The sequence below is a fragment of the Pavona decussata genome, unplaced genomic scaffold (genome assembly GCF_977016875.1).
Source record: "Pavona decussata unplaced genomic scaffold, jaPavDecu1.1 SCAFFOLD_243, whole genome shotgun sequence".
Lineage (NCBI taxonomy): Eukaryota > Metazoa > Cnidaria > Anthozoa > Scleractinia > Agariciidae > Pavona > Pavona decussata.
In genome coordinates, this window is record NW_028145648.1 from 869444 (window position 1) to 892962 (window position 23519).

The 23519-nt window shown below is 39.0% G+C and overlaps 1 protein-coding gene across 3 annotated transcripts in view; it reads left to right on the forward strand.

Annotated features, from left to right (window-relative positions):
• The window catches only part of LOC146457456 (RNA cytosine-C(5)-methyltransferase NSUN2-like), a 50481-nt gene extending 30516 nt beyond the window's left edge, over positions 1-19965 (forward strand). For 2 of the 3 annotated variants that reach the window (XM_085091920.1, XM_085091918.1), the window contains exons 11-22: positions 1089-1219; positions 3923-3996; positions 4598-4725; positions 5759-5903; positions 6406-6800; positions 7648-7749; positions 14296-14431; positions 14571-14648; positions 15140-15281; positions 17386-17431; positions 18702-18841; positions 19579-19965. In XM_085091920.1, the coding sequence (XP_084948046.1) occupies positions 1089-1219; positions 3923-3996; positions 4598-4725; positions 5759-5903; positions 6406-6800; positions 7648-7749; positions 14296-14431; positions 14571-14648; positions 15140-15281; positions 17386-17431; positions 18702-18841; positions 19579-19751 (1690 nt within the window). In that variant the 3' untranslated portion in view covers positions 19752-19965. The remainder of the gene's footprint in view (positions 1-1088; positions 1220-3922; positions 3997-4597; positions 4726-5758; positions 5904-6405; positions 6801-7647; positions 7750-14295; positions 14432-14570; positions 14649-15139; positions 15282-17385; positions 17432-18701; positions 18842-19578) is intronic. The other variant, XM_085091919.1, reaches the window with a different exon arrangement.
• The last annotated feature ends 3554 nt before the right edge of the window (positions 19966-23519 follow it).

Below are 23519 nucleotides of genomic sequence, written 5' to 3' on the forward strand. Positions count from 1 at the left end.
CACTGTGAATTCAAAAAGCAACAACAGAACACTCACTGCATTCCCCGAATCCATGGTGCCAATAACATTAATACAAATATCCATTTGGCTCTTTTCTAAACCTCACCCCATCTCATTTTTCTTCCATAGAATTGATTTTATTCCACATGATCTCTTGCTACCTTAATTTATAAATTTGTGAGCAGTAAATGTTCAGTGTTTACATTACTATAGAACGAAAATGAGGCAATTTTGTTTCCTGTCAAGGTGCTACATTTTTCAATAACTAGCACTTTTCATCTCTTCTCTTTAAAAACAGAGTTATTATTTTTTTGTAGTAGCTGTTACCTAAAGTTTTCTCTTTGTGTGCTTTTTTTTTCTCTACTTGCATTTAAATTAATACATCCAATCTTGTAATTTGTGAGGGAACCTATGTGTTCATGAGTTTTCTCGTTTCTTTTAGGTTTCCACACCATTTTTTTTTTGTATTCTATAGCATGGCAAAACAAAAAATCAGAGTGTAATTTGCTTTTGACAAAATAAATAAACAAAATACTGGGAGTGAGTTGGTGGATTAGCATCTCGTTTAGTGAGGTAATAGTGATACTCCTCGTTACTTCATGCTACAGAAAACAGGCTGAGCTTGACAGTGTTACCTACCCTGCATGAGATAACAGTCCATCTCAGGATTACTTCAGCAGTTACTTTGCCATGCAGTGCCCATTCAAACATCCAGAAAAAAAGGTTTCTTCCGTAAGGAACCAATCATTATTTAGAGACTAATCGAGCATCAAACCGCTGACCCTCTTTCAATTAGAGGTTGTCATCATAGACCATAGATCACAGTAATAATTATTAATACAAATTTGAATGTGGGCCAGGTAGTGCAAAACGCTTACACTGCTGGAAAGAGCAATTCTTACAATAATTTTACTAGTAAAGACCAAGTTTGCGAGTCTTGTCTTTTAAAATAGTGAAGACATAGTTCAAAAATTTGTGTATTTTTGCAGACATTTGTCTCACGATGGGCAAGTTTCATACAAACATCTATAAAATTTTCAGACTTTAAACATGATAAGGAGAATTGATACCATCAATTGATTTTTCAGAATCCAGCTGCGTATTTTAGCCCGTGCAGTAGAGATGCTGACTGTTGGAGGCCGCATAGTATATTCTACGTGTACCTTGAATCCAATTGAAGATGAGGCTGTTATTTGTAATCTGCTGCAGAAAGCTGAAGGTATTATGCACACCTTAATATTGTGTAATGTGAATTCAGAGGTTTCATTAGTGACTGGGCACCAGGCAAATTGACTGTCTGTGAACACGCTTTTAACAATCTCTCGTAATCTCAACCAACATTTTCCCAGAAAATAACATATCTAAATGAGATAACTTGCCTGGGGGCACTGATCTCTTTCCTGCCTGATCAAAGTCTTTATGAAACCTCTATGTAATCCTTAGTTATTGGGGTTGACAATGGGAGACCGCAACTCTAATTTTGTATTTGCTTTGAGCTGCCTGTGCAAATGCATGTGGAACAAATTGGGGTAAGCAGCCATTTTGTTTCTCTGTCATGCACATTTACTTTGTTTTGATGCAAGAATCTGGCCCCATTTTCGCGTGAAGATTTCACTCACACAAGCCCCCATTCTTCAAAATACAAATAAATTGAAGGTCCGAGGGCATAACCGCCTTATGTCGATTTTTAGCGCGGCTTTCGATTTCGCACGGATTTGTCCGAATTTTGGCTCTCCCTGGCTTGGAAAACATTTGGCGGTTTTACAATCGTGGACAAAACTCCTTGAGAAAACCAAACACGAACAGAACAAAAACCACTTGCTTACTTCTCCCTCCCACCCCCTCCCCCTATGCAATGAGAACCGAACACAGACAGCCAAAAAACCACTCACTTACTGTTTCTCCCTTCATAATTCTACAACTGTTACTTCTCCCTTCCCCCCTCCCCCTTATGCAATGTTGATGTGGAAAGTGATGCTTGCCAGGAAACTGTTCGTGACCCAAAAGACAACATTGAGTCAGGGGGAGGGGGAGGGGGAGGGGTATTTGGTAGTTTGCTTGTCTACAAGTGAACGCGCTTGGAAAGCAAATTTTTTGTAGGTTTTGTCCACGTCAGACTCGTTTTCCAAATTATCGGTAGGCTAAAAGTTTCCACTGTCCACGAGCCGTGTTTAGTCGCACCAGTTGTTGTTTCTATAAGTAACGTTTGAGATGATATCATGGTTTGCTTTTGCGGGTTGTAACAAGCCCAAAATAGATCAAGGCAGTCGGGATAAACAACTTGCGTATCGTACTGGCTAGTTGGTTTCGCTTTTGTTTGGTGAAGTTTGTAAACGCACCGACATCTATGGATCTCTTGAAAGGTTATGAAATTGAGGAATGCAGTTCACAGGAACTGGCGGAAATGTTGTCCAAAGAATCCTTCCTTGGTAGTGATGACTGTGCCGTGATGAATTTTTCAATTCGATTATCAAATCCCGCGGGAGCATCAGAGACAAATCCCGCCATGTGCAAGGTGTTTTGCAAGCCTTAGTTGTGGTTTGCCAGGCTTGAAATTCGGTATGTAACGATTAACTTGACAATTTCAAGGCAATGATTCAATAAAAGTACGATTAACATAGATTTTCAACGGTTAACACCGACTGCCCGTAAAAAAGAATAGATAGTCTTTACCTTTTAATAGAACTGCCGTTAATCGTTGTTAATCGTTGTTAATCGTTGAAATGGCTACATGTCTTCCTGTTAATCGTGTAGAATGCTAGTATTTTGCGTTATGAAGAGTGATATGTCGACAAACGGGACAAAGCTGGATTTTACGCCAGGAAATGGACACATTTTCTCTTGGAGGATGTAACTGTTTACATTTCGGACATTCCTGTCACGTACGTAGTAGTTTGTAACAGAATCAAATAAAAGCGTGACAGCATTCCTTTCGTTCCTCCCGCGAACAACACCGCTTTCGTGTGCCGTGTTTCAAAGACAACGAGTGTATATTGAATACAAGTATTTAATCCTCAGTGCATTGTCCTTTTGGTCATCCAGTGTCTATAATGTTACCGATATATCTTTACAAGATGGTAAAATTTCTCAATAGCATTAATACGAAACACAAAGCGGCGTGAAAAAATACTGGACAATGGTTTTCAATCCCATTGCAGTTGACATGCAAAAGTTTGCACAAATCCGAGCTACATCGAAAAACGGGCTGAAATTCGACATAAGGCGGTTATGCTCCCAGCCCTTCAATTGGCATGTCGACTACTCTTTTTAATCTTTGATTACTATTACTAGTTTCTAAAAGTACTTTTCAACAAGGCAACAATTTGAGGCAATTATCATAATCAAACAAAATTGCAACATATGTTGCAGTAATGAAACTATGCAAGTTATCAGAGTTAGGTGACATTATTTTAACATTATTTGAGAGGCCATTCACATAAGACTTCACATTGATAACATCAACAAGGATAATGGATTGAAATTCCAGAAAATTGGATGCCTACAGTCAAACAGCACAACAGCCTTTTGATACAACAGCAGACCCTTGGGAACAGTGTGAAGTCTGAACAACGAGGATGAAAGCTCCAAATCACTACAAAAAAGCAAATCAATGATTGAAATGCACCAGTCACTATTAATCCTGGTTCTTCTTATGCTGATACACAGCCAGTCAACATCATCATCGTCTGATGACAAGCAGCAGTATAGCGATCAAGAAGTGGCAATCAATACTGTCTGATTTTTTACAATCATGAGACAGATTAATTTGAAATATAATATAACCTTTCATAATATTAACATTGTTGTGAAAACTTTGTTCCATATTTCAAAACATTTTTTGCTGAGTAGGAAATTTCAGCCTATATGTACAATACTTGCCGGGTGTGTAAATAACATTAAGTTATTTTATTGCATTATTTAGGAGCAATGGAACTTGTTGATGTCTCATCTTATCTTCCGAATCTGAAGAGATCTCCTGGCTTAAAGACATGGAAGGTGATGTTCTGAGTAGGGCAGTCATTTCACTTATTGTAGCTGATCTATCCCAAAGATAGATATAGAGTGCCTTGATTATCAATCAATTACATAAGTTACATTTAAACATGCCTTCTTGAATTGAATGGCTATTGGGCACATTTTTGAAACGTCTCCACTTGATGAAATGTTTGTTTTTTTCCTTCACGTGTATATGGGATTTTATCGGTTTCCAAGGTGCATCATTTTTTGACAGACATTTTGCACTTCTTACGGTGATGTACATCTTCTTGAACTGTGATGAATGTTGTAATTTATTTTTAAAGAAATTACAGTGTTTTAGTTTTGGCTTTTAGAATTTTTAAGCCAGCTAAGTTTTATTTTTCTTTGATTCATTGAGATAATACTAAATAGTGCAAACTAGTTTGTGTTTAACCTGAAGTAAATTTAAACCACAACATATATACACCCTGCACTACCATTTGTCATGTGTTTGGAAGAAAGTCATTGTTAACTTCAGTGAAGTTTCTTGGTTGGCATCATGGAAATGCCCCCCAGACATTTTTCAATTTAGGGTGCAACATTATTGCTACAGAAACTAAGGTTACTTTATATGTACCAGGTGATGACCAAAGATATGGAAATTGTAGTTAACTGTGATCCTGGAACAGACCCGTATATAAAAGGTTACAAACCAGAAATGCTTGCTCCATCAGATGAAACTGCAAGCAAACTTCACCTAGAAAGATGGTATGGATCAAATTTAACAGACTAATCTGTAATATTGATCATTATTTTTGGTTAAAGACAACCAAATAACATTATTATTTTCCAGAAATGCTATGTTTGAAAATCAACATCTCACACCAATTAGTTACTGCTGTTCGGTAACCCTTCACTCGCAGTTGAAGACATTTGTAATATTTCAAATTCCCATTAACCTGGATTACTGCTGTACTGAACTCTTTAAGTGTGAGTCAATGCTTTCTACTTTTTTCTGAGGGGCCACCATTTTGTTTTGTCAAAGACTGGAAACAAGTTATTACTAGTATGCAGTGTTCATGCATAGGTTGTAGCAAACACAGGACCAACTGCAAACCACTTTGTTCATAATAATAACAATGCTGTTTATTCACGATAACAATACGAGAGAGTGCATGCACAGTAATAAGTGATAAATCAATATTGAGATGCCAAAGCCAGGGGCTTATATGGCACAAGTCATACAGGAGATTGATCAAGATGGTGCAATTACTTTACAGTTTATAAATAAATAAATAAATAAAGAAAGAAAGAAAGAAAGAAAGAAAGAAAGAAAGAAATAAATGAAGCTTCCTAATTTATATATATGTGTGTGTAGGAGTGGTTGTTGGTGTTTGTTTTACAGGTTGGTATATCAGGATGTATACAAGGAAAACAGGTGGTGCTTAACCAGCAATAACACATTCCCTTTCGTTGCTAAAACAGAATGACTAGTTAACTCATAATTGAATTGTGGAATTAATTTTAAGGTTACAGCACACCAGTAACCCAAGGGCTTTGTTTTCTAGACACTGGCATTGAAAAATTGAGTGCTATATGTAGGTCTGTAGGGCTCAGGTTTTGATTAAGTTGAGGTTAAGTTGCATAACAGGCACAAGTTCATTGTTGCAAACAAATTGTTGATATATTAAAGAATGGCTTAATCTCTCTCACAAACATGTGGACTGCTTTTCAGTTGGGTGTGCTTGTTCTTGGTGCGTTTTACTTTTCAAATTGATGGTAATTTCTCTGTTTGTTATAGCATGAGGATATATCCACATCAGCAGGACACGGGTGGATTTTTTATTGCAGTTCTACAAAAGAAATGCCAAGCACCTTGGGAAAATGACAAAAGGTGTAGCACAAACCCAAGACTACTGCCTTGGGAAACTGAGGCAGACCGGCCGGTAAGCAGCAGCATACAACTTTACTTTTTGTTCTGAAAAAAAGTATACTGCATTTTATAGTTGCCCTGCACAATGCACTATGTGACTGTGGCAGGTTCTGGTTTCATTGTTAATTTGAACAAGTAGGTGGCAAAGAAAAGCTTAAAAGGGTTCATTGCATACTGCATTAGGTACATTATTCCAATAAAGTAGTTAAAATTGTAGAAAACCACAGCAAAATTGTAATCAGCCAGTAGGCGATCTTTTACAGACTTAAAAGAACCTTGGAAGGACGCCATTCAGTGGTACTGAACAACCTATTAACGTCGCTTTCTTGGGGTTGAAGGTGGGAGGAACATTGCCTCTTGCACATCAGAACAATGTTTAGCCACTAGTACAGCTCTGCTGCTTGGCTAATAAGAAGTTACATGTATTATCACATGAAGTATGTAGAGAGTTGGTAATGCTAAATAATCAAAATAGAAAACATGCCCCAAACACTAATAATTTATATCACATTTAGCAGAGAAAAAAGCAGGAAATGGGTAAAAAGGAAGGCCCTGAGCTCACTTTGTTGGAGAAACAGAGAACTGAAATAAACAGCATTGATCAAGAAAAAGTGGAAGACAAAACTGAAAAAAATGATACAAATGATGTCCAAGCAGACACAGGTCATGTTGTAAGGGAAGAAATGGATTGTCCTGATGCTGCAAGCAATGATGCATCAAATATAGAGGATGAGTTGGTTCACCATGACACAGAAATCATGAATGTCAACGTTGATGAAAATGAGGAAGATTGTGATGAGCTTGCTGAAGATGGTCAAGCTGATGGGAAACAAAACAACAGTGAAAAAAATTCCAGACTAGAGGAAGAGGATGCACAGAACAATGCAAGCACTGGAGATACTGAAGCAGTGTAAATAACTTTCAATCTGATTGATTCATTGTGTTATTTGTGTCTACAATCTTGTGGTATTTTGGTTTAGCTTGGTTTGGTTTGGTTTGACTGAACTTCACAATATAGAGAATGGTAGCATCATGATCATGTGGTTAATGGTAACAAACATTGTTACCTTTGTTAATGCTGCATTAAGAAAGGCCTGGGAAAAATGCTGCTTAAACGTGTTACAATAATGATAAAGAATAACCATCCAACTTAAACATAAAGGTGATGTAACATCTTTAGAGCCTAGCATCTTTAAAGTGCTTTCCTTTTGACATAATTTTCATAGTTGGATGCCTTTGATGTTTTTGTCTACAAAGAGCCATTTCACAGATTTTCCTGAGATGTCATTAATTTCTTTATTCGCCTAGCGAATAGTGTTTTTCTCCTGCTCTGATTGGCTGCTGAAAACCGCCACAACATTTGCTATTCTCCTCCCATTATTGTTTTGGATTTCATGTCCAAGTATCTTAGCCAATTTGTCGGAAATAAAATGACTTATTACAGCTGTCTATTAACTGGTTTGGTATATACTAAAATAACTTTTCAGCTCACTGCTGGTGAATAAATAGTGATACAGAATACTTTGTTGTTGCTGCGAAGCTCAGTAAAGATCCCCTACTATCTACCTCCAATTTAGTCAGTAATTGCCAAATTTACTGAACTACAAAGGAAATGGTACTTAATGTTCCCCACCAATCTTGCAAAACAATCATTATAGTACAGGTTCAGAGGTTTTGTGCTTATCGGTTTATCGGTAAGCCAAACAATGTTCAGCACTGTTTAATTATGTGGTTGTGTCTGTTTGTCTTTCCCTTAGGGTTCAACCTCCAAGAAAAAAGGCCAAGGTGGAAATGAGAGGTTTCAAAGAGGATCCATTTGTCTTTCTTAAAGATGATGATGAACACTGGCCTCAAATAAAGTGAGTGGTAACTGTTTAAACATGCACTTGGCAAGTTGGGAAAGTGTCCAAAGAAACTAGAATATAACTGAATGGAACAAGAACTTTGAATTTCTCAAGGCTTCTACATAATAGACATAATAAACGATAAAAATTTTAAGTACAATAGACCCACGGACTTTTGACTAACAAAAGACGGATCGAAAGGCACCAATCACTTTTTACAGTCTTCACGGCCAATAACATCACGGCTTACTGACAAAAGACCAAATTTATAACATCTCGACTTCGTTGACCAATCAGGTTAACAACCAGAGACATATATACCACCTACTGATGTTCCACAATTCACTTGACTCTGAAGATGACTTCCGCTCAGGTTGTCGAGACGTCAGTCAAAGTCACCTCAAACAGTTCTTCTCAGGACTACGCTCACCTGGATGATCATAATTTACTTACTTATGACATGAGTCCTGGGTTCAAACCATTTTCAGCTTCTAACTTATTGCTAACTGAGGAGAAATTTCCATCATAGTGGACAACTTTAAAAGAATACTTAAAAAATGGCCAAACTGCTAGCTGTTATCATTACTTTACACACTGGAAGTGTAGTTTTGTTTCACATTGGGGCAATCATAGCAACCCTGAGGTTGTCAGCACATTTCCTGTGGTTCTTTCACGAACTTCCGTATGTTTTCATTGATCTTCAATGGATCTTCATCATTTCCAAGAGATTTCCAGGCTAAGTTCAGACAGTTTGTTGTTAATCAGAGAGCTCACTAGAAGAGGTAGGGTGAGCCCTCAACAAAAGATTTCCAGGGTTACCCAAGTGTGTTGATTGTAGCCTGGCGGCGATTTGTTTTTTGTTGGCCTTTAGGAAGGGTGGCTTAGAAAGGTGCAGGGTGTCATGTTTGTTAATTACCGTAACTCAGTAACCTTCAAGTACAACAGCCTCCCATCACTTCCAGACCCGAGGGGGCTTAATTCACCAGCGAACAATTTTTCAGCAATTTTGGTACCCTAGTGTCACCAGGATTTAGAAATTGTCTTTTTTGTCAACACCTTCAATTCGTCTTCATTAACGTTCTTTGTTATGTGGCAAAAGTAAAATTGAAATAGTGATTGCTCGTAAGTGAACTATGGTGTAGTATTCGATGATAAGGTCTTTTGACCTTGTTCCTTATTGTTGTTAAAGCGAACTGTTTGGTAATCGAATTCATTTGTTGACAGTTTGCACTTTGTACATTTTTATTCATTCTGAAAGGTCAGATTCGATTCCAGTTGCATTTCAGTGCCCTTTAAGCTCCTTATTCACTGTTCTGTACCAAATTGATTTTGGGTGCCCCCTCTTCCTCCTGCCCTCTGGTGTAGTGAGAGTTCTGGTATTTGGTAATTTGTTTCTGTGACCTATTTTGGGGTTTTTCGATGATCTTAATTTGGACTGGTCAATCTTGTTAGGATACAATTTTACTTTCACCATGACATTGCACAAAACGAATGCATTGAGGTGAAATAGATAGGATATATTAATATTATAACAATATTGTTTTTGGGTTCTGGCTTTTGTTGTGACGTTTGTATGCAGTTCAATCTTGGCTTTTCAAACTAATGTCTGTTTTAAGAACAACAAATTTCCACAGGGCAACTACAGCTGATAGTCCCTTGACAGAACAATCTTAACTATATTACATAATCTAGTAGACCCCAATCCAGCTCGATATCAAAGTCCAGAGGACACAAACAACAGAAATAAATAAACATGGTTTTTTTTGTCTGTGTGTGTCCTCTTGGCCTCATTATAAATACACCTGTACCCAACACGGGCTAGGTATTACACATTACAAAAAGATGAGGTGCATAGTATGATAATACAGTTTTTTGGGGTTTTTTTACATTTTTATTTATATCACTTTCAATTTCAAACTACAGTCGAACCTGTATATAACGGCCCTGTATTATGCGGCCACCCTCTATTAAGCGGCCAGTTTTTAAAGTTCCGATTTTTTGCTCATACAAACGCTGTATTTGTCACCTGTATTAGGCGGCCACCTCTATTAAGCGGCCGCGGCCACCCTGTAGCAGTCCTATGTTTGTCTTTCTTTGTTATTTTTACCTGTTTTAAGCGGCCACCCTTGAATGGAAACTAAGCCATATGTTATTTTACGCGGTATTTTATTGTGTTTAAAATGCGATCCAGCATCACTATAAAGAAATAACATGTACAAAGCTACTGTAAGCTGATACTCGGCCGTTTAAAATAGTTAACGCTTTTCAGATGTCCGCAATGGGCGATTCCAGAAAATATCCATACCATACCACGGACGGCTTTTAGGATTTCCGAAGGGGAGGGGGGGTTCACGATTATGGAATTCCGAAGGGGAGGCGGGGTTCACGATTATGGAATTCTGAGGGCATGGGGGGGCCTTTGCTCGTTTTTTAATCAAGGAAATGCTGTTTTCGAAGTTTTGATTCGAAAGATTAAAGTACAATCAAGCATAATTATGTGCAGCGTACTGGTAGCGATCGCGCGTGTTTCCATTCTCAGCTTGTGAAACAGCGGCCGAAAAAGGTGCAATCCTTTAATATCGCTTCCTTCACTGTTTATTACTGGGTTAAGGACGGTGCCTACTATTGTTACTGCGCATACGTTCTGCGCATCTGGAGATACTCGGGTTTCCTAAGGGTGGTGCGCACTAATACAAGGATATTTTTGCGCGGTTTAAAACTACACGGAGAAAGCAGAAATTACCAAATGCTTTTGGTATCTCAAAAGAAAATTGGGGGTAACCATGCATTTTTCAGAGATAATTAAGCTTCAATTTAGGAAAAAATCCCATACATTGCTTCATATTTTGGCGTTTTTTAGAGATATTATTGCTTAATTATCTCTGAAAAATGCGTGGTTAGCCCCAATTTTCTTTTTGGATTCAAGTAGGCCTTGGTGAGATCTGCTTTTCCCGCATAGTCATAAACCACACAAAAATTCTTCGGTATTAGTAGGCACCGTCCTTAAGTGGACAGGTAGTCATCTTTGAGAGGAAGACACGGTTACGATTTGAAATGAAGAAAACGTGACATTAGCCTGCGTAGCTGGCGGTTTTTATGGGTGGCTCACCAGAAAGCCGGGCACGAGAGTCAAAACGAGTAGCGAAGCCGCGGGGAAATGGGGCGAGGGCAACGAGAAACCGCCTGCCCGGATTCGGGGCATTTTTGAGTAGTCCGTACGCTGGCGTACGGACCATTTTCATTGGATGAGATTCTACAAACGTCAATCAAATGTTTTATTAATCTCCCATGGGAAAGTTCTGTTTATACAGTTCTGAGGATTTTATCGCGAAAAGCAAAATGACGGAAGAAGCATTATTTAAGCTTTATCGAACCTTAGTATTCGACGACAAACCCTCATTCTCGCAGCATTGAAAGAAGACAGCGAACTTCATCGAGCAGAATATTTGATCCGAAACGTGGGTATAAATTTCGAAAAAAGAGCGCGTATCCTGAAAGGATACCGAGAGCTCTATCATTTCTAAAGAATCGGCAACTGAAGAGATCAATCCACAAGATTTGGATCGAAACCGCGGTCTTGCCTGACCATAGCCTAAAATGCCACAGAATCAACGAACAGCCAGCGGACTCGTAGCAGCCCCTGGCCATAGCAACACAGAAGAATTACCTAATAATTCTATAGCGTAATCAAAGCACAGGAGGACAATACTAAGCTCCCCCGCCCGCAACACAAAACACAGTTACAGAGCGGAGCGGAGCGATAACAAAAACACAGCCTTGACTACAGCGGCCTTTAGCCCTCAATTTAATGCATTGCATAGCTTTCAAAGAAGCTACTTTGCTAGAGAAAGGATCAAGAGAAAAACAACCGTGACAATTAAAAACACAACATCGTGCCACAAAAGCAAATAGCCGGGCCCGGCAATACAAAGGTCGCAAGATAATGATAACTACACTGTTAAAATCCTATCCCTACAATTATAAAATGAGAGGCTATACTGTCACCGCTGGCAAGAGCACAATCTACAGTTATCATTGACACTTGTTGTAGAACTGGAAAGCTTTTCTCCCTTGACAGGCTTTTTCGGAGTGTCGGCCTTTGCCGCCATAGAAAAAAACACATCGAATTTCCAGGATATGTTTTGATAGCCAGCCGAGAAGGTTTCATTTTACCATCTGCCATCTGATTGGTTGGGTTAATTGGATATCGACAGGTCGTAAAATATGTAAATTTTGGGGGCGGCAAACGAAAATGACTGGAATCCGGGCAGGCGGTTCCTCGCGGCGAAGCCGCTCGTTGACGCGGCTTCGCCGCGACTGTCGCTGTTCTCTCCCCATTTCACCCGCAGCTCCACCACTCGTTTTAGCCTGGCTTTCCCGCCCACCAAAACCGCCAGCTACGCAGGCTAACGTGACATCGCCTTTTGAGATTCGATGATCTCGATAATATTTATGCAAATTTGTAACGCTACGCCAAAGATGTAAACAAAGTCTGCTCAAAGGCAAGCGAGCGGCCACGTTGAAGTTTCCCCGGTTCCTTGCCGAATTTTACCGTAGACGTTGTACGTTTTTAAAAAAGGAAATGCTTTTTCCGAAGTTTTCATTCGAAAGATTCAAGTACAATCAAGTATAATCTTGCACAGCGTACTGCTTGCGCAGCGAAGATATTTCAGAAGCGATCGTGTTACATTCCGCGAAAAAGCCGCAATCTTGTCCACGTGCTCCGGCGTAAGAGTCGATCGATTGGAAGGCTGCTCTTGTATGAGGGTTAATGACTGCTACTTTTTTCAGTAACATTTTGTAAATAAATTAGATAATTACATAACAGCAACGATGTATGTTTACTCGTGAGGGACTCGGGCACGTGGAATCGAACATTCAAGACGCGCATCACATATCACTGATAAATTTGCATAAAGTTGTTTTCAATGTAGTTGACAATCGGTAATTTTCTTCTTCCTCGCTAAAAGCGTTTGAAATAGTTAATACTAGGTATTCGTAATGTGGTAATTGAAACCACAAGTTTTCTCTTGATAGCGCCTGGAATCACAGATACAATTTTATTTAATTGAATTTTTGGTTCAGAAACTGAAGCCGACTGAAGCATGGATTTTGTGCGGGTATATTAAAATGGTGTTTATTATTATAGCCAAATTCGGACTTGAAAAGAACATTTCACGGCCTGGCCACTAGCGGTAGGTTTTTCTTGTTGCTGAAGAGTAAAGCTTGTCGCCTAGCGCCGCTAGATCGCAGCCCTGAGGAGGCATAAATTCATGTTCGTTTGTTCATATAGGCGTTGCTAAAATCGAAAATGTACTTCCCAGAAAAACCGGAAATTCTGAAGGGGAGGGGGGTTCACGATTATGGAATTCTGAGGGCATGGGGGGGTAACGCATTTTGGAATTTCCGAAGGCAAGGGGGGGTTAAAACATGGAAGCCGTCCGTGGTTGGGTATGGATATTTTCTGGAATTGCCCAATGTGCTGAAGTACAGTACCATATCACGAACGCTAAAAAAAGTTTGTTTTGAATATGCTTCACTCTTTAGCACGAAATTCCTCTTTAATTAACTTGTTCTTCAGCCATGTGACATTGAAAATTGAGCGTAACAACTATGAAATGACGGAATGTGATATTTTGTTGTGAACTGTAAGTCATAGAAATAGAGCACTGTATACCGTAGAAGAGTAGAGGACAATTTATTGCATAGTACTTTTACACAATGTCACGCCGGTATATTATACCGTTTAGTTACAAGTTGGCACTGAACTTTGTTTAAAGTATTGGTCGCTTGAAAGAGTGTTGATTGTCCTATTGTTTCCTTGCATGAAGTGTTTTTGTATGATACGCCATTAAAATTGACATTAAACCACGCCCAGTGAGTATTTTTAGTGATCCTGTATTAAGCGGCCACCTGTATTAAGCGGCCAGTTACTCAAGTCCCGAGGGTGGCCGTTATACACAGGTTCAACTGTACATACACGACTACAACAGTACGCTATTTACAATACAAACCCTTACAATACTTACTGTTTACTTATATGAAAACAAAAATTTAAAAAAACCATAATACAGTTAATTAATGACAAGAAATAGATGATATGTACACGATGGAAATTCTCGGAAAAAATTTCCAAGCCCCCAGCAGGAATCGAAGCCACGACCTTCCAGTTAATAGTCTGGATACTCTAACCACTGACCTATGGGTGAGTATGTGGTGAGCAGGTCACAGGCTTGGGGTTATAAGTACTCACGAGATGCGAAGTCCTGAGACTTATAACCCCAAACCTGTGACCTGCTCACTAACAAAAATATTCCTAGTTGTTTTAAACACATGCAATAACAGTATAGATATTTGGAAGCCATACTATGTGTATAATATAATACTTTTCGTATACTGATTTGAAAAGTTTAGTGTTGCTTAGAAGTACGGTACAAGTTTCCCAAAATCATGAATCTTAGAATGTATTTTGACGTAATATAAAATATAAACAAACGTCACAAATATTGAATATGACAGTACAACAGGGCATTCAGTAGACACCAATGATGTTATTTGCAGGGAATTCTATGGCATTGATGATTCTTTCCCAGTCAGTCAACTTCTTGTGAGATCTGTTGGTGGAAAGAAAAGGAATATTTATCTTGTATCCAAAGCAGTGAAAGATGTAATGGAAATGGTTGATGATAATCACAAGGTTAGTTGACTGAAGAGCCAGACTATATTTGTTGCAAGTGGCTTAAATTTGGTTTACGTTCAGGTTATGGTAATCTATCCATGCAGTGCATTTCCATGAACTTTTGTCTTCATCAAAATATTTGTTTATTCTTTGGTAGGTTGTAAATACAGGGATGAAAGTCATTGCACGTGCAGAATCTGACAATGTGGGTTGCTATTTCCGATTAATGCAGGAGGTATGCAAAATTTATTGCTTCAGCTCTGATTGGGAAAAATCTCATTTATTCTCCAGGTTTAAAACATGACATCACATTTCTTATGATTTCTTTCACAAATACCACACATCCCCATTCAAATCCTAGCAATAAGCAAGACGTTTGTCAGGTGACCCTAGTTTAATGCCGTAGCTTTTACGAGTCTCCTGTAGCCCAGTCGTAGAGCGTCCAATCTATTGATCGCAAGGACATGGTTCACCTCCTGTTGGGAGAACTTGCATTTTCTGTGTCCGGTTATGCCTGTTGCTATAGATTGTAAAATACATGCATCATTACAATCATTCCATTTACTAATTTAAATTTGTTTAGGTTGAATGCTTTGAATCATGTTAAGGATAAACTAGTTCACAATGACTCGCAGTATTTGTAGCTGGGTATATTTTTTGTCTTTTGAGGGACAAATTTATTGACATCGATTGACAGCTACGTTTGCATGTTTGTTACACTCACAGGGAATTGAGGTATTGCTGCCATTTATAAACAAGCGCAAAGTGCTCATAACTCAGGAAGATGTCTTGACCCTCCTGACCCAGGACAGGCCATTTTGTGCTCAGTTTTCAAGTACAACAAGACAGCAGTTCGACAAGATCGAAGGTTTGATTTAACGTATCATGACTTTTCAGGTAATAGATCAAACACAAGGAAGAGTGTCTCCTCCAATTTCCAAACACCGAGAAGTAGGTTGGCAAAACGAGGTGCAGCCGAGTTTTTTTAACCAACTTCGAGGTGTTTGGAAATAGGAGGAAACACTCTTTCTAGTGTTTGATATAGCTTCTCAAACTATTGGTAATTCTTGGAGAAATTCGAACAAAACGTTCACAAAATTTTATGATAATTAAGATCACATTTCCAAACCTCCTTCACGGTAGTGCTTTCCTTTGTTTTCTCTTCATGAATTATAAATGAGTTTGAGAACATACAAAAACATTTTTAGACATCAAATGTTTGCTCGAGGCAGCTGATAAGGGTTTGGTTGCTACCGTAGCTGCTTTCGAGTAAAATTAACCTTTCATAATTCCTGCTCAACAGATTGTAAAGAAAGACTATTACAGATGTGCACACTTACTGCAATGGTCTTTCTTCTATTAAATATTTAAACCGCAATTCAGAAAATTTGATCTTTCAAATAATAACAATAATAATAATATTTATCCAGGGAGCCCACTCACCTTGGCGGTTTTCAGTGGGGCCCTGCAAATATTTCACCTGTCAATAGATTGTGAATTTGATGAATAATAAAAATCTGAATACAATTGCAACAAGATTGTTGGTAAGGAACTTGGTGCACACTGCGTTACAGTGGATCAATTATCAATTTTTTTTGTGATCTTATTACTTGATTTTTGTTTTTAGTGTCTTAATTACTGGAGAGGTGTTTTTCATTGGAAAAACTCCATCAACAGTCGTTTTTTGTACCCAGTTTGCTGTTTACACCGTTATTCAGTAGTGGCGGGAGGAATTAAGATTTTTTTTAACTATACAATGAGTTGTCGTGAATTAGTCACACCAAAAGTGTAGGAGTAAACCTGATACATACAAACTGCTAAGATTTCTTTTTTGGGTCCTGATAATTTGATCTTATAGAAATAAATTCATTCATTCATAACTGCCCTCCCCCTTCCCTTCCTTTTGCTCTCATCGTTAAGAGGAGTTATGAATGATTCAGTGTTTTTGTTAGAGTGCGGCATTGCTTGATGAGCGCATATAAAGAAATATTAACCCGTAAAATCTTCCCCAGTGCGCCAAACATGACTCATAAATTTTTCCAAGTAATCAGAAGACTTTTGACAATTTAATACCTTTTGTGAACATGGAAATATTTGAATACATTCTGCACTACTCACCTGAAAACAGTAAGCTACAAATTTAGTTTGCTATCTTATAAAAAGTTTCATTTGTCGAAATATTAATTTCGTGCAACTATTTTATCTTTCATTCTTAAGTTCTGGATGAGAAGTTGAAATATTTTGGGCCTCTTTTCATAGAAAAAGGCCCTGTAAATCTCCCAGCATCGGCCTTCTAGGCCTCAAAATAATAAACCTTGCTGGATCTTCCACTGGATTACAATCAAGGGCTCCTGTGAGCCAACTCGTGAATGCAGATGACACATCAGTAATTGAAATTAAGACGGCTACGGACACTACCTTGAAAGCTAAAAGAAATTATATCTTTGCCCGATCGTGTAACGAGAAATAATCATTCTTGTACTATAAAAATGATTGTAAACTTTTTCCCTACTCATTGAATAACGTTATTCTGATGCGCCGATTAAAAAATTTTCATGTTTTTTTTTTTGTTGAAAGTTCATGCCGACACTTCAATAATTGAATTTAAGACACCGCACTTTGTGAGAAAACGAAAAAACCTATTACTTTTCTCAGATTTCACGAAAAATCTTCATTCTTGCACTAAATGATCGTCAAATTATTCTCTCAAGATTGAATAAGATTATTCTGATGCGCCGTTAACAAAATATTTTCTCGTGTTTTTTCCACTTATTGAATTTAAAACTTATTCTCTCCACATGCCCGAGAGTTAACTGCCGAACCAACCAACCAACCAAGTGAAACCCCGCCATCGCTATAACTCGTTCATTGCGCATGCGCGCATTCATGAGTTAAAAAGTGAGAAAAACTTGATCAATGTTCAATATGTACCACACGCTATTAATTTCCATTTCTTGTCTATTTCATGTTAGGGCAAGGCTGTATTGTGTACCGTTATGATCCCAAAGGACCTTACAGGTTGGTGGCTATTAAGACAAAGTCAAAATCGCATCTTTGTCGTCTAGCATTTTTATCATAGCTATAATTATATCTTTTTTTTTTAATCTTATCTTATAGAGTTGTATTAGGATTTTATCTGTTATTGTTATGCGAATTTGAAATTTGTGCAATACAAATTGTTATTTATTATTATTATTATTATTATTATTATTATTATTATTATTATTATTATTATGCGCAGTAAAACTATCTGTATGCACAGTATAAGAAAGCAACACAGGGCGCGTAGCGTAACCTGTGAGCCAAGCGAAACTTAAAATAGCACGTGAATAAATCAATAAAATATATGAACATATATAAAAAATATAAAATATATAAAAATATATAAAAGTCATAGTCTATATAAAAATGTATAAAAGTCATAGCTGGTCTATTCATGGCTGGTCTATCAATCTTGGTATAATAAAACATTATCATGTTACTACCTTTTTACTACTTCTTCACTTCTTCTTCTTCTTCTTCTTCTTCTTCTTCTTCTTATTATTATTATTATTATTATTATTATTATTATTATTATTTTTATCATTATTATTATTATTGGTGTGATGTCCTTCAACCATGGAGAGTGAAGAAAACCCAAATAGCTTTCTAGTTGGGTTTTAGTCGTCATAAAGCTGGTTTTGCAAACGACGTCCAGTCTGTTTCAGCTTACTGTGACACAAGAACCCTATTTAAAGATATTTTTTTGGTAATGTTTTAATTTTAAACGTTTTATCGATGGTCTTTTTTATCAAATGACAGACCGTTTAGATGTAAATTGGTTTTCACTGCTTTTCTTCTTATATGGCAGAAAAAAGAAATAATTAGTAGTAGGGTTTCCGGAAATGAAAGAGGGTAACCGTATCGAAGTAATGTCTATGATATCATAACACCCTTTCTATTCCCCACTCCAAAAACTACGGGAAAATTGGTGCGAGTGAGCGATTATGGGATTGTTTAGATAGACGGATGGAAATTTCTCAGCAGTCAGTTGTATAGGAAATACTCTTTTAGATGAAAACTGTAAAGCAAGAGCTACGCTACTCCGGGAAAATTCCAAAAAATGCATTTATTTGTCAACACGATGTCCATCCGTCTGCCCAAACGACCACACAATCCCTTACTTGTACCAGTCTTCCCACAGTTTCTAGAGTGGGGAATTGCCTGACAAAAGTCTAGTTTAGATACCCAAACTTTCTCAATTCCTACACTTGCACACAAACAACAGTACAATGGGTTTTTCTTGTAGCAAACCGGAAGATACCATAGGATGTAGGCTTTTATTCTGCGGCTGGAAGGCCAGGTTGTCAACTCGAGTTCAGATCAACAAGTTTGACAAGGCGCACTACCGAGTGCTGTGTGGCATACCACCTGAGGGCAAAGACGAAGGTAATTATCACATACTATGCTACAGTAATTTTATTTTGTAGCACTCACTTTTACAACATTTTGACAGGTAAAGATTACCAAAGAATATTTAACAATGTTTAAAAAACAAGTATTAAACACATAATTATTGACAGATATAAAAAGCATTGCACCCTACAAAGCATCGTAGACAGTTAAGTCAAATCCCCATGTTTGACTCACCTACCGGGAACCAACATTTTTCTGGTCCCACAACTTCAAAGGTGAACCAAACACCATCAAATCTTGGTAAACCGCAAACCAAAATGTTTCATTTATCAAAAGTTAATTATTTATGCTCGAAAAGTCATTTTAGTGAGTAATGTGTTCCGGCGAATTTTGACTTTCTTCTAGATAAATGCCGTTAACAGTTTGTACCATATTTTGTTGACTTGGGTGCTAAATTGAAACATTTTTTGCCCTGAAAAAATAAAGATTGTTCACTTTTGACCCTCAATGATAAGTTTCAATCCGTTCCGTGATTCGCCCATGCTTTCTCTTTCACTGATTTCTTCGGGCTGGTATCAGACTTTCATTCTATCAGAATGTAGCAAGAAAATTATTGGTCATAGTTTCTAGTTATTTTTCATAGTTTCTACTTAACGGATGTGATGCAGTTGATGTATTTGCTTGAGGTGGATTGGTTTCGACTCTCGACTGAAAAACACCAACATAACTATGCTTAGCTCTCTAATAGCACTGTATTTGCCTTTTGACAGGGAAAAAAACAAGTCAGCAACGAGAAGACAAATCATCATTGGCTAAAACAAGCGGAGAATCAACCGGAGCAGGTACGAGCAAAGAAGGTGAAGACGAGGAACAAGCCGGTTTTATTGGGGACCTTCTGAATTTAGAAGCTCCTGAGGGGTCACTTGATGTTGGCTTCATCTGATTACCACGTCACTACTTTTTGTCACCAAAAAGCCATTTATTATGCGTGTTGCAGTGCATTTTCCTAGCTTAAGTTTGTATTGGTTAGCTACCAATGTCTAAACAAACGCAGAAGAGATTTTAAGAAAGATGTCAAACGGTATGCATTCGAATATTAGTTTGTGAGACTACCTCTATAATGATAACCCTCTTGAATAAACATATTTCACATTTTATATTTTGTTGAAATCTATCATTGTTTCGATCGCCAAGGTGTAATTCTTTTCCCGTCAAATCAAGGTGGCTGGCGTAGGTGCCGATATTATTTGGTGCTTGTGTTCTTTCTTCTTTCAGTATGTACACTTAATAAATGTTTGTCCAAATGTTGATGTTAAATTGCAACTGCGACGAAAATCGAATTTTTTAATGAGATTTTTGGACTTGAAGGCAACCTGACAAAAGCATACGCTTAAAAAAGCTGCCTGAAAGTACGTAAAATGTGTTTGCCATTACTCAAACAGCAACTACTTGAGCCGAAAAATTTTGTGCAGTGGCTTCACCTTACATCTTGGCGGCTTGGAAAAGCGAGAAAAAGCAGTCGAGATGCTCAGGTTCTTCCCCTACTTCTACCGGATATGGCCCCGATTTCAGTTCAATGGGGATGATTCTCAGTGAAGTGAAGGGATAACATGATGTCACATTCTTCTTGGCTCAACTGTCCGTGTGGTTCACGGAGATTTTTGTTTCCAGTAATGGCGGCAAACTGAATGTGGAAATTACGTTTGAAATAATCGAGCTTCCCATTGGAGTTACAGCTAAAAAATCTGGCATGGGTAGTACTTTCCTCCTACATGTATACTTTCGAATGCTGAAGATGAAAGAAAAGGTAAAATTTTAATCACAGTAGCACTTTAAAAAACCGCCCTGTCAAAAGACTACACCGATGAACATCCCACAGTGACTGTCTCTCAAGTAGCTATTGTGCCCTACACTGACAACCATATATACATACACAAATGGACCGAGCTATAGACGGGGATGCCGACCCATGCTGAGCTATTCCGAAGAAAACATGTACAATACTTACGGAATAAAAATGCTTATGGAAATTACGCGTGTACGGTACTTACGCACGAGCTGGTGATAAACCGGTGTTGTATGGCGATCGGTTCTCCAAATCCTGACCCTATTTCAGACCATGACCTTTAATTTTCCGGTACCTTTTTTTTAGACCTGGAGCCCGTTTCTCGAAAGTCAAGGTAACTTACCGGGCCCGGTAAGTATATTTTTAAATGTTTTTTCGCTGAACAAACATGGTACTTGGCCAATGTTTTCATAGAATTATAAGATTTTAAAATCTAGTATTCAAAGCTAACAAAAATTGACTTCTGTTAAGAAACATTTATCACTTAAGACACTCATCGGGCCCTCAAACTAGCGTAGATGACATCAACGCGCGAGACGTACATTAAAAGTCGCAACATTAACCACTGGGTCCTGTCGAAGGAATCTAAATTAGCCCACTAACTAGCGAGATGAACGGGGCCTTGGTAAGCTGATATCTGTGAAGGTCACTAAACCGCCTTGCAACCATAACTCAACGACCGAAGGTAGATAAAAGAACAGTTAAAGCCTTCGAAGAAGTCCTAATGTAAAGGTGGTAACCGCTGCTTTGTCCCAGCCCCAAGGCTTGAATAAGATGATCGAGAGCACCGTTCGTGGCAGCCCCAGTACGGAAACTGTGACTCAAGAAATCAGTGTACTGGGTTGTCTGAGCCAATCTGTTATACTAGCCCGAGAAAGGGGCTGACCATTGCTCAGTAAGAATAAGGGACCTGGCGCGTCTCCTCTAACTGTGAGGAAGGCCATCACAGCACGAACAACGGACAGAGAGGAGGGCTTACCCCAACTGATGTAGACAAAACAGCCTTTGCGAAAACGATCTGTTTCAAATGTCTTGATTTTAACGGCAGATAAGAAAGCGACACCACCGAATCCACCGCCACCTCCAAACCGTCAGATGAACCAATTCGGAAATAGTCGGTAAGGATGACACTGTCAACTCCGCCGACTGCAAGAATCCAAAGTACCCCAATATACACACAGCCCCGAACATGCAATAATCCTGCTGGTCCAGATCCAATATTTTCCAGATGGTCAACATGATGCTGTCGGTCATAGGCAATCGGTTAATATTAGAGGAGCCCTAGGAGCACTTAATCCAGTAAGGAATCAGGAAATCCTTGCCTGATACGGAGAGCAGGAACACATGACAAGTAGACCTTTATGGAGAAGTGATGAGAAGACTGCTACAGATAGGTTGCAAATAATAATAGCGCCTATTCCTCAGCTGGACTACGAAAAGCGGAGAGGTGAAGTTTGCGTAATTGGCGACAGAACTCTACAAATATCCTCTGTGCTGACGTATATGATTTCCTAGTGGACGGAGCGAGTCCTTGCGACAAAAAGGACCAGCACTGTTGCTCTAGAGTGCAGAGAGTAAGCAGCGGCTGGGGAGGAAGAGCAGTCGGCAGTGGTTGCGCCTCCTGGACTTGGTGGCTGAATTCCTGCCAATTGAAACGTGAAACTGCACCAGCAACTTGATTATCGACATCTGGCACATGTTGAGCACAAAGCGAAAAGCTATGGCGAGCTGCAGACATCCACAGGTTGCACAAAAAATGCATAATGCAAGGGACCTTGCAGTTCCTGGTGTAGAAAATGTGCACTACGACTTGACAATCAGAGTAGGAAGAGGACATCTTTTTTGCCCTAATGATCCCCCAAACATGCGCTGCCACCACCACTGGGAACAGTTCTTGATATGCAATGGACTGCGATCACTGTGCAGAATTAGAAGAGACGCCCATGAACCAACAAGCCAGAGGCCCTGGAAGAAAGGCCCAAAGCCAAATGAACCTGCAGCGTATGATGCAACTTCAAAGTCCGAAGTAGGAGACAACCCTGGGAAGAGCTAAAAGCTGACGCCTTGCCACTGAGTCAAAAACTGCAGCCACCATTAGAGATCCCGATGAAATTCATTATTTAACCGAACAGGGTGAGTTTTCTTCCGGAAACACAAGAGCACGTTGTAACAACTTTGGCCGCTCGCTGACTTAATCAATCCTTCAAAACTTGTAGTTGTCCGCAGGAAGGGGGGTTATTTGCTCAACGGAATCCAACTCAATTCCGATGACCGTAAGCACCTGCGACAGGCCGACACATTTCCCCGGATGCAGGGGCAAACCAAGTCGCTGGCAAACAGACACGGCAGTTTGCAAGTTCTGGCCAGTTTGAAGGGAATTCGGCCGGGGGGGGGGGGGGGGTGCGTGGTGATAAAATCGTCCACATAGTGCAGCGACTGAATTGAAAATGTAGGGGGACCGATTGGAGATCAAAAGAGAGCACCAAATCTATGTAATACTGGCCACACCATTTCATTCCCAACAGGGCAGGGGCAACAAGGTGGATTGAAATGTTTCAGTATGCTGCTTCAGCGTCGAATTTAGCCATGAGCGCACCCTTCGCAAAACTGGACGCCATGCGAATGGTCTGATCAACCGTGATATAGTGGAGGGTAAAACGTCCCCAGGGTGATTGTCGTCATTCACACGAGCCCCGTCAGGATAAGACAGGTCAATGATAAGGCGCCACTTCCTGTGTTGATCCTTTTTCGTTATGACCTCTTAAACTGCTAACGTGCAAATTAGGGAAAGGGGGAGTGCGGAAGGGACCAGCAACCCTACCTAACGAAATCTCATTTGCAAGATACTTGTCGATTACAGTAGCA